Source organism: Colletotrichum jinshuiense, chromosome 2, assembly GCF_051148585.1.
Source record: "Colletotrichum jinshuiense chromosome 2, complete sequence".
Classification (NCBI taxonomy): domain Eukaryota; kingdom Fungi; phylum Ascomycota; class Sordariomycetes; order Glomerellales; family Glomerellaceae; genus Colletotrichum; species Colletotrichum jinshuiense.
Window position 1 is genome coordinate 1,302,488 of NC_139309.1, and position 10,860 is coordinate 1,313,347.

General features: G+C 55.5%; 2 protein-coding genes across 2 annotated transcripts; one reads left to right on the forward strand and one right to left on the reverse strand.

Annotated features, from left to right (window-relative positions):
- Window positions 1–6,927: 6,927 nt before the first annotated feature.
- On the forward strand, window positions 6,928–8,895 carry EsH8_II_000349 (uncharacterized protein; the record flags this gene model as incomplete). Its single annotated transcript, XM_083263647.1, has 8 exons — window positions 6,928–7,109; window positions 7,164–7,279; window positions 7,355–7,534; window positions 7,590–7,666; window positions 7,721–7,836; window positions 7,956–8,500; window positions 8,552–8,640; window positions 8,701–8,895. The coding sequence occupies 8 exons, from the start codon at window positions 6,928–6,930 to the stop codon at window positions 8,893–8,895; spliced, it is 1,500 nt and encodes a 499-aa protein (XP_083120969.1).
- A 234-nt stretch (window positions 8,896–9,129) lies between these two features.
- On the reverse strand, window positions 9,130–10,860 carry EsH8_II_000350 (uncharacterized protein; the record flags this gene model as incomplete). The annotated part of the gene is made up of 1 exon (XM_083263648.1): window positions 9,130–10,860. One exon carries the CDS (start codon window positions 10,858–10,860, stop codon window positions 9,130–9,132), a length of 1,731 nt encoding a protein of 576 aa, XP_083120970.1.

Sequence of the window (10,860 nt, forward strand, 5' to 3'; positions counted from 1 at the left end):
GGCTGTGGGATTGGGTTTTTGGTAGCGGGCGGGTGGGTGTGTCGTGCGTTTGTGTGTGCGCAAGGCAGCGTTTCTTTCCGCTTGTGGGATTCCGCAGAAAAGTTTGCTTCTCTGCTCACTTTTTGGGTATTTCTCTCACGGGACTAGAGCCGGGAGAAGGGCGGGCGCACTTTGTGCGTCGTTCGGTCAAATAGTCGGGGTATTCAACGTTATTCAGGACCGCGGGGAAGCCGAATGAGGAGATATACAGGAGGACACAGGAAGGCCGTGAGATGCGGTGAAACGCGGCAACACGGAAAAAGGGAGAGATGAGAGAAATATAGGGTATGCGCAGCTCCAAACAAACGCTTCGATAGGGTGGAGGGGTAAAAATGTCCCAAATCCAAGGTGGGATGAAACCTTGGGTGCTTCTTTATAAATTCGACGAAAAAAGATGGGACGTCGATAATGGACTCACTCCATCACTCCAAGAAGAATTTAAAATAAAAAAACACCTTCCATGTCTGAGACCCTCCGCCGCGGCCGAGTGCTACCCCCGATCCACTCACACTCCCACTCATACACAACGACATCACTTGTTGTTCCAATCCGGACGGTGATGGACTCGGAAGACATCACTGTGCGGGCTTCCGATGGGAGAGGGCCGGGGTACTTCGAGTTTGGTACCAGGCCCTTGCCGCCAGTAATAGCTCCGCGGCGCCGCCGCTCACGACATGACATGGGCTAGACTGGGCATGAGGCCCTCATCCGGCCCCGGTACGTAGCCTGCAGCTTGCTGAGCTTCCCTCGCAGGCTGCAGCTACATGTCGTGGGGGCAGCTGTTTTGCACCCTGAGACGGCAATGCCAAGGGGGCCCTACACAGTGAGTGGCTGGCTCCCATGTCGACTTCGTGTCTCTCTGTCAAGTCACATTGAGCAATCCAGGTTTCGTCCGTACGACCGGATTACTTAGGCCCTCCCCCCTCCAACGCATGCCCAGAGCTCTTGGCACTTACCGCGAGCCACACCCCAGACAGGTTTGTCGCTGGTAATTGGCAGGCTAGATGGCGAGTCCGGGGCACGGGAGGAAGACCGGGGTGGTTGATTGGGGACTTTGGACTTGGAGCTAGGATTGAACTGGGGGAAAAGAGGAGCCAGGGTGACAAGAACGTGAGGGGAGGGGGTGGAGGAAGCGGAGAACACAACACAAGCGTAGGTGCAAAAGAAAGCCAGGCCGGTCAATGGCTCGTTACTCGTTTGCCAACTGCCATATCCATACTACACTACTCTGTACAAAGTGACAGAAAACACTGTGGAGTCGAACATGCCCAGACCGATGTGTGGAGAGAACATCCATGACTCGTATCTCGTAGCCTTCAATCTTCTCACTGCCCAGACAGACGACGCCGGCGCTTGCGGTGGCCATCAAGCACCAAGCAAACAAAAATGACTGACGGGCATTGCAAATGATCCCTCGGCATGAGTAATTTCAGTGCTCACGGCTTCCAGCTTCAACCTGCAGTGCCCAGCGCCCTATCGTGTGACCCAATGAAGCGAGTTGTTTGTGCTACGTTGTGGCGTTGAATAGGCCCGAGTCACCGTCCGATTGATGGAGAACGAGCCCGGTATGCCAGGAATTCCAAGAGGGGAATGATGGATTCTAGATTCTAGAATGTCCAAGTTACACGCGTAGATGCGTCGAATATTCGAAACCTCCCGCTCGTTAGCTCCTCTCCCCCAGAGGGATTGTACCCGTCTGGTCTCCGCAGGCGCTGCGTCTAGTTCTAGCCTTTCCCACAGACTCTTTTATTTTCTTCGTCATTTAAGGCCGCGCGGGGGACGAGTCGGGGAACACCTGGAAGTGGCACTGGGGTGAAAATGGGGTTGGAAAAATGGGCAATTTTCGACAAGGATTTTGGTGCTGGGGCTCGAGCATACAGATTTACATCCGCCAGCAACAGTCATCATCGTGTCCACCCCGTTCTTCCCCTCACGGCTCTTCTCCACCAGTCCATCTCCATCCGTGAACGTCCCCTGACCGAACAGGTGTAAGAAACAAAAAACCGAACAAAAAAGTTCGGACTTTGAGCGAGATGGTTGAGCCCAAAGACGGGGCGACAGGGATTGGCAGCGCTCTCGGCCAAGGCAAGGTAACCAAGTGCCCCAAACGCCCCCTCTTTTGGTCCCCCGCAATCCTTCCCAGTCGTTTCCCCGCACGGAGAACACGGAGGAGACGCCTCTGATTACAATTAATTCATCAAGTCGAAGCCCAGAGGTTGGAGAGGGGGCCGGCAGTGGGGATGGGATAACGGATCACTGCCATTCTAGGGGAAATCCTGCCGACATCTGTGGTCTTCCCAGGGCCTGTTCCCTGGCTGCTAGCGCATGGCCAAGATCTGGCTAGCAGAGAGGCCAATGGGGCATTGCATGCTTTTGACTCTGTCTCGCTGTCATGTGCTTGTGTCATGGTGCACACAAGCCCGGGTGGGTGATGTTTTATTTTCTCGCAGGCAACGGACTTCTGTCCGGGCCGTCAAGTAGGAGCCAAGTCCGGACACAAGGCCGGGGGGTGGTCTCCGGAAGCCTGGGAGCTCGAGGGATACACAAACGTGAGCCGTCAGACTTGCAGAAGCCAATAATGAGAAGCTGACTCTCGTCGGGACCTTGGCGAGTGCGTACATCTGTCCTTCGTCAGTTTCCATGAAACAAGCAAGACCTTCGAAGCCACAGCGAAGGACCAGTCAGGCAGACGATGAGATAAGCTTTGCGGCCATTGAGGTCGAGTTTGGCATGACAATTAGTGTGGTTCTCGACTAGCGTCGCCAGCTTAAGGTTAAGCCCAGGTGCCCAGTTTCTCCAATGCGTTCTTTTTTGTCTCTCTCACCCTGCGTGGGGAATGAAATCTGGAACTCGATGCGCCTCTTCCCCAGACTTTGCTGCCAGTGTCGGCCCATCGCCGACAAAAAAACACACCACCCACACAGGAAAACGCGGAGATTCCACGTTTTTTTGCCCCCCCCTCCCTTCATCCTGCTCCCTTGCACCGGCCAGTGGGCCAGCAAAGGCCCGACTCTCCCCAACTTGCTGCCAGGCCAGTTCGGGGGAGGCTGAGCCAAAGAAGCCATGCCCCATGGCCCAAGACCTTGGCAGACTGGGCAAAGCGAGACCGCACATTTTTCATCTCCCGTACATGCCGTCTTACACCTTACACACGCATCCAATGGTCCCAACAACTATCACTAGCGCGGACATTACCCGACCGACGCACCTCGTCCCTCAACCACGCAAGCCGCATATCCTACACGGCCACGCGACGAACGCCATCCAGGTGCAACGGCCCAATCAAGGACGTCGAAGAGGTATCCCACGAGGCGAAACCCTATTTGAACAGTTCCGAGAGGGCAGGATTCAGATCTCCCGGGCGTTGCCGGTGGGTTTCACGGCCTCTTGGTGTGAATGTCTCTGAGGAATCGCCGCTCGGCCGTTCCTGTTCTACTCGTTGACGAAGGCAACGCAACCACCACGATGGCTACTGACACCACACACCATTATCATCGCCACGGTCTAAGGGAAAAGGCGAAGACTGCAGCAGCTGCATATTTTGCATTCCGTTAGTCGATCGGCGCGTCCAGTCACACGCGGTCGAGACAGACCCCAACTGCGGTCGGAAGCGACGGTGTTTGCTGGCCGCCGAGGTATTTGTCATTAGTTATCGCTGCATGCTGAGAGAGCTACATCGGTTGGTAAAAGACCTCGCATATTCATCATGTATAATTGCGCGAAATGCACATTGCCACTCCAGTCCAACACTTTCCTCTGTCCATCCCACGCAATGTTGTCTGATTGAGTAGGTGACACAAACCCGATGCTCGCATGGTTCATTTCGGTGGACTCGCGGGGCCTTCCGGCCTGCAATGCAACATATGCAAACAAATCATTCCTATCTCCTCGTTCGTGGATACTTTCCAGCCGCCGCTGCGAGGCAAGAGAGATCTCCCGGGGGTCCCAGTTGGTCCCGATGGGCACCGCCCGCTGCCGTGCATTCGGACGTAATCCCAACAGGAGATATGCTTTGCGATGCTCGCCGCTGAAAGAATAAGAAAAACGTGGTGTTTGCTACTCTGCATGCAGATGCTGCGGGCTGTTTATTTTTTGATTCGGCCGGCGACGCAAACCTCCCATGACGCTGCATCGACGAGGCACTGCCAACGAAACCCGCATGCGCAAACTCTCCACCAACGGTGGGTAATTGATACCAACCTAAATCTTGCTTTGTTTGCCTCCGGGCCTGACACGCGCGTGGTATGCCTGTAAGATGATGCCCGCTCGGCAGCATCGACAAGGTCAGCTTCGTTGGTGGTTTCTGCCCCCTTTCCCAAGATATGCGCCAAGTGATATTTGGAAGGGCCGGCTATGCAGGCACCCATATTGCTAAAATACTATCTGCGCCCACGATGCTTCCAACCGTTGTTCCATACCTACTTAGGGCAAACAGTACGAATTGGATTCAATAACCACTTGTTACCTCGCCCTTTTGATTCCTCCGGTCTCTCAAATCTTCCCAATCCCAAATCCCAGCAGCCACGTGGCGCAGCTGCAGCACTGAGATGGCTCACCGCTACGAATATGCCATTCATGATTCATCGCCCTGAAACCCGTTCTTCGATAACACCCCCGACGGCAAATACAGCAACCCAGATACCAATCACCGCAATAGATAGCTGAGTATCGGTGTGTCAGCTCCTCTCTCCGATTCGCCTTGTTACGACACCTGTACGATGCAGGGGACGACGGCCGCGAAGCAGAGCACGTAGGACGCCAATGCAACCATGTCGAGTGGCAGCCTCGCCGGAGTTCCATGCCTCGGCGTTGTCTCTGATGCAGCCTGCGCCACGAAAGCTGGGAGGCTAGAAGAAGCAACACACAAGGGATGTTCACGGGCCCAATAACTTACGACCAACGGAATACTCCAGGTTCCGGAAGCAAAACCTTCTGGCGGTATATCGATGGAAGGAGATCACTACCGCAGAAATAAGCATCGAAGGCTTAGAGGAGCACTTTGGAAGAAACCTGAAGAAGCAGGAAAAAGGGGGTATGGCGCAATGGAGAAGCTCTTTGCAATGGTGGTCCCAGGAGGGCGAGTGAGAGGATCATGCGGATTGCGAGGAACGTGTAAGTGAATAAGGACCTCTTGTTCCTCCCTGTTATTGTTGGTATTGGTGCCATAATGGCTTATACAATAGGATGCTATGGAGTACTGATGAAGCCACAGACGCTTCCAGGTCCGATTTGGACGCCGAAACTAGTCACGCCCACGACATCTTTTAAGATGACACGATAATACCAAACGAGACGTGGGCTTGTGCCCTGGCGAACACCATGGGTGCACGATCTTCCGAGCATGACCATACATAAACCAAGACGTTGACAATGGATACGGCCTTTTGCACACACGCGAAATGCTATTATAAGTGCCGAATAGTGCGGCTGCAGCTGATAAAGGCAACAACGACGTTTCTCAGCGTGGGGCTCAGTTTATCGCCACATATGGCTGATCAATACTAGCCTTCGATGACTCCCATGGAAACGGTGAAGGTGGCGACCGTTGCGATGTTCGGTAGAACCGGGACGGCAATCAGGTACTGGCTGCCGCGTGTCAGAGGCTTCTATGCCAGTGATATGAAAGCAGATAGTTGAAGACCAGAACCGAGGCTAGACCGTGGGCTAGAATAATGGCATTGGCGAGTTGCAAATCGCTCCGATCGTCACGATCAGCCCCTTTTACGAAAATTCTAGTGACTTTCGGCGCCTCGACAGGAACCGGGCTGGTACACCCCAACATACCCGAAACCCACCCGCTGCTAGGTCTAGGTTTGACTACCTTTTGTTTCCTATACATGTGAATCACAGAAATATTTGAGGCTCCCGATATCTTGCGTGTTTTCTTCTAAGCATGCAAAATTCTTTGCGACTGGCCCACCGGATTTGATAACCTATTAGACCATCTGCCATGATCATTCCCAGTGCCGCCTCTAGACAAGGCTATGAGCTTGCAAGAATCCGATATGGTGCTGGCTAGTTTTAGTGTCGTTGCACGCTAGCCTTCATGGTGATGGGTGCTGTTTATTCCCGGTTTAGCTTAAGGTGGTGTTGAACAAAGCCTGGCACAGCCACAAGTGGACTACCGGTATGTGACCGTCTCTCAAAGGATGACGATACAAGGACAATTGTTAGCAATCATCAATGTCGAATACGTACTGATTAAAACCCTCAAGTTTTGAACGGCCAGCAGACCGTTTCTGGCCAAGATCCTGGAAAGTGACGGCACTCCCCAGTGCCCTGCGTTCTCGGGCAGGTCTTAAGCCATCCCTCTCAACATGCCTATTGTCAGTCCATTACAGCCCGAAATAAGGCATAGGTGGAACAGATTGCCAGCCCAAGAACTCATCGGTCTCCAAAGTAATTACTTTGTTGTGATAGGCCTATGCTAGCCTATCAAACCCCCCTGGCTGTGTTGATCATCCGCGCCGCACGGAAATGCCCCGGCTACATCATCGCTGCCGAACAGACCCCACGAGGCGATCCACAACGATCCACCTCTTGTAGCATCTGCTTGTCATCACATTTCCGATCGGCCTAGTCGTTCGCATGGACAGTTGCCCTAATGGGACGGGACGGGCCACCCCAATGTCGGATGGCCGTTGCCGGAGGCCCGCCTCTCGCGTTTCCGAACCGGCACCGAACATTTTTTCGCCGATGTCTGGGCCTACATGGGGGGGTACCCATTTATCCTCGGGCAATTTTTTCTCTAGACCGACCAGGTGCTGGGTGTCGAAGGGGGTTTCTTTTTCTTTTTTATCCACAGTTTCCCTCCGTGATTACACCCCAAACGAGCCGTCCGGTCTATCACGGTTTCTCGACGGCTGCCGGCCGCCATTTTGCCCCACGATGGCCGAACCTAAAAGCGCCAAGCAAGAATCCGGAACCGGCGATGCTCCCGCACCCGCGCCTGTGCCGGAGCCCCTGACCCTCCCGCTCGGGGAAGCCGCCCCGGCGGAACCTTACAGCATCTTCACCCGGAAGGAGAAGTGGTTTATCGTGGCCATGGTCGCCGTTGCCGGGTTTTACAGGCAAGTTTGCCCCTGTCTGGGTGTTAGGCGGATACCAGGGTTAATAAAGTACAGCCCGTTGCCAGCGAACATCTACCTCCCCGCCATACCTAAACTTTCAGAAGCTTTCGGGCACTCTGTCGAGGATCTCAACTTGACGGTGACGGCATTCCTTGCAATGCAGGGTATATGTGAGTGCTGACCTGCCGAGGAAAACTCTCCATGATAATCCCGACCCCTGTGCTAAAACCTGTGACTTTCAACAGCCCCGATGCTATGGGGCCCTCTCTCGGATCGCTACGGACGGAGACCAGTGTTTTTGGTATGTCTTACGGTATTGATTGGTGCATGCGTGGGAATCGCCGTGATACCTACAAATGCGTTCTGGCTCTTGATCGTCCTCCGCTGCCTCCAAGCAGCTGGCTGCGCCAGTACTATCGCCCTCGGTAAGCCTAAAGAGACAGCAACCTTATACAAAAGCAGCACACTGACACGTTGTAGGTGCTGGCGTGATCGGTGATATCTCGACACCTGAGGAGAGAGGTGGCTTCTTTGGCATGTTTAACCTCGGTCCCATGGTTCGTCTAGATTGTTTTGGCTCTCGGGTAGTCCTTAAGCTGACCATCTCCCAGATTTCGCCCTGCATTGCTCCAGCTGTCGGTGGCGTACTATCTGACCAGCTTGGTTGGCGATCCATCTTCTGGTTCCTGATCATCATGGCTGTCTGCTGCCTTCTCTTCATTCTGTTGTATGTTTACTCCGAACCCAACCCGAACCGAACCACCAATCCCCACTCCTCCTTCACCTTTCTCCGCCGTCCCGTTCTGTGTCGCTACTTTTCCCACTTCTAATCACTACTGCTCGCAGATTCCTTCCGGAGACTCTCCGTAACCTGGTCGGTAACGGAAGCGTTTCCCTCGGAGGCATTTACACGCCCCTCCTGCCAATCGTCGGCAGATCGCGGAGGAAACAGAAACCAACCAGTACCAGGTATGGCGTCCGGCGTTCAATCAACCCTTTCGTCATCCTGGTATACCCCGACGTTGCCATAACGCTCACGTTCACCGGCATTGTGTACGCCGTCAACAACACCGTCGTGACGACCGTCGCCTCCTCCTTCGCCCGCGTGTACCCCTGGCTGTCCGAGACGGCGCTCGGGCTGTGCTACCTGCCCACTGGGTTTGGAATGATCGTCGGGAGTACCCTGACTGGAAAGTTCCTCGACAGGGACTACGCTCGTATTAAGAGGCAGGTGGAGGCGTCGGAAGGGGCCATAGAGTTCCCCAAAGAATACGCCCGCTTGAGGACCATGCCCGTGCTCTTGGTGCTTTTCTCTGGCGCTGTCATCGCATGGGGGTTCTGCGTCGACAAAGGCGTCCATATTGCTGTACCTCTTATTCTCCAAGTCGTCTGTGAGTGTTATCATCACCAACACCACCAGTTTTTATGCTGACTCGTTCCAGTGGGCTATACCTCGATAGGCATTCTGAACACTACGATGACCCTGATGATTGACATCCTGCAGACAAGAAGTTCGTCGGCGACGGCTTGTGTAAGTGAAGACGCGTCTCGTATGTCGCCTACCGCACGGTCTAACTAACTCTGCTCGCAGACCAACCTTGTGAGGTGCTTGCTCGCCGCGTTACTAGTGGGCCTGATCGATAGGATGACTTCGGCTATGCAAATCAGCTGGAGCTATGTCTTGCTAGGCGGCGTCTGTGCCTGTCTTCTCCCCCTGATGTATATTGAGATGAAGGTCGGGCCGAAGTGGAGGATGAAGCGGGATCTCAAGTCTGTGGATGATTAAACGCTTAAAGTTATAGCTTTGACTGTTCTGCCTAAATACACGACGTTCTTTCGTCAGCTTTCATGTGCCTCTTCGCCCTGGCCTACGACGCCGTATCCGATGTGGTGCTGATAAATGGACTAACGGGTCACCTGAAGCTGCTTGCTTATCGAACCAGCCCAAGGGACTTCGGGTGCTGCACATAATCCTACTCTCACTTGCACAACAGTTTGACTTGGAGAGGAAGAAATGACGTCAAGTAATCTGGTACGGAATTCTCGCAGATGAATTTGTCCCCCCGCCCTCCGCGGTAGCCACCCTAGCAATGGCCAGCGGCCGGACGACCGCTCCTCCAAAGCCGGGCATGGGGGGCCCGAAAATGAGGCGCAGGTTCAGCAGGTTGCGCCGCGCATTCATCTCAAACCTTGCCCATTGCCCGTTCTGCAGGGCCTCTTTGATTTCCTGCTTCAAGCCGTCGCGGTCGCACGTCTCGTTCGGCGAGGGGACGACCCAGCTGACCCAGACGGGGCCGCGGGGCTCCTGGATGACGACGGCCACGCAGATGGCGGCCCGCGCCCGTTTCTGCCCGGCCGGCAGGAGGTTGCCGGTGCCGTCGATGAAGGTGTTTACGAAGGCGGTGCCCAGGGTCGTCGAGTCAAAGTCCTCCATGTCGAGCCATATGATGTTGGCCTTTAGGAGGTTCCAATGGACGTGCTCGTTGCCGGCGCCTTTGTTCCAGTTCTTGTAGAGGTCGGCCGACTGAAGCATCGGGAAGATGCCGAATCTACCGCTGTCATCCGGCGCGGAGGTCCGTACGCTCCACTTTGGCAATCGCCGAGGCCACGGCCCGCGCTTCACCAACAGGGGCGTCTGGGCCGTGGACCTCCACAGGCCCGCGTCCGCCACGATGATGGGACAGGACGGCAGTGGCACGCGATCCACGCAGAGGGTGCCGTTCCTGTCCCGGGACCCGTTGACTAGGACGCAGTGGATGCCCACCGTATTCTTGCCGCTTGTGCTCGCCTCCACGACGTCCAGCAGAGCGACGTACCCGTGGAGAGAGTGCGTGTACATGACCGGCAGGCGGATGGACAGTCCGGCGTTGGTCATTTGATAAATCGATGTCTCCCGCGCCAGCGGTCTGAAGTCCTTGTCGTTGCAATGCTGGAACACCTGCGGGTTGGGGGCCAGGAAACCCTTCCAGTCGCCCTGGACCGAGTCGTTCCACTCCCAGCAGAAGAGCGTGTGGTCGGTGGACACTTTGATTATCTCCTCCTGGAGCCGGGTGAAGGCCTTCATGCCCTCGCCGTACAGCAGCGGCATGTTGATCTCGAACAGGCCGAGCATGCAGTAGGCAATGTCCTCCTCCCTCGTGGTGGCCCTCCTCGAGACCCAAGACATCTTTTTCGCGGCAGTGGCGCTCGCGGCGTCGACCCTTGACTTCCCGTACTTGTCTGTGAGGTGCTGTTCGTCGATGCCGGTGACGGCCGCAATCCGCTTCGCGAGGGTCCCGCCTCTGCTTCCGATCTTGGCCCAGTCTCGGGCGTAGAAGATGACTTCCTCCGGGGCGAGGAGCTCCTGGAGCGTCCATCCGCGCGTGAACCACTGGCTGGCATCGAACTGCGCCGCCAGGACGAGTCCCTTCTCGCCGCCGGCCGTGGGCACGTCCTCCAGGTAAGCGAGGCACGTCTCCGCCTTGGCATACCAGGCGAACATGGAGTTGATGGCCTCGGACAGCTCCGCCGAGCTCGTCTTGTCGATGCAGTTGGTGTCGACCCACAGCCACTTGTGGCCCAGACGCCCGGCCTGGCGACAGGCCCCCCTGATCTTGCCGTAACCTGCTTTCTCAGATGCCCGGCCGATGTCCCGCCAGTCCTGGTACGAGACCTCTTCGGGCCCCCAAGTATGAGAGAGAATGGCATATTTGGGAATGTCGTCTCCAAAGAACTCTTGGAGCTCCAGGGACTCGACGTTGATCAGGCGCAT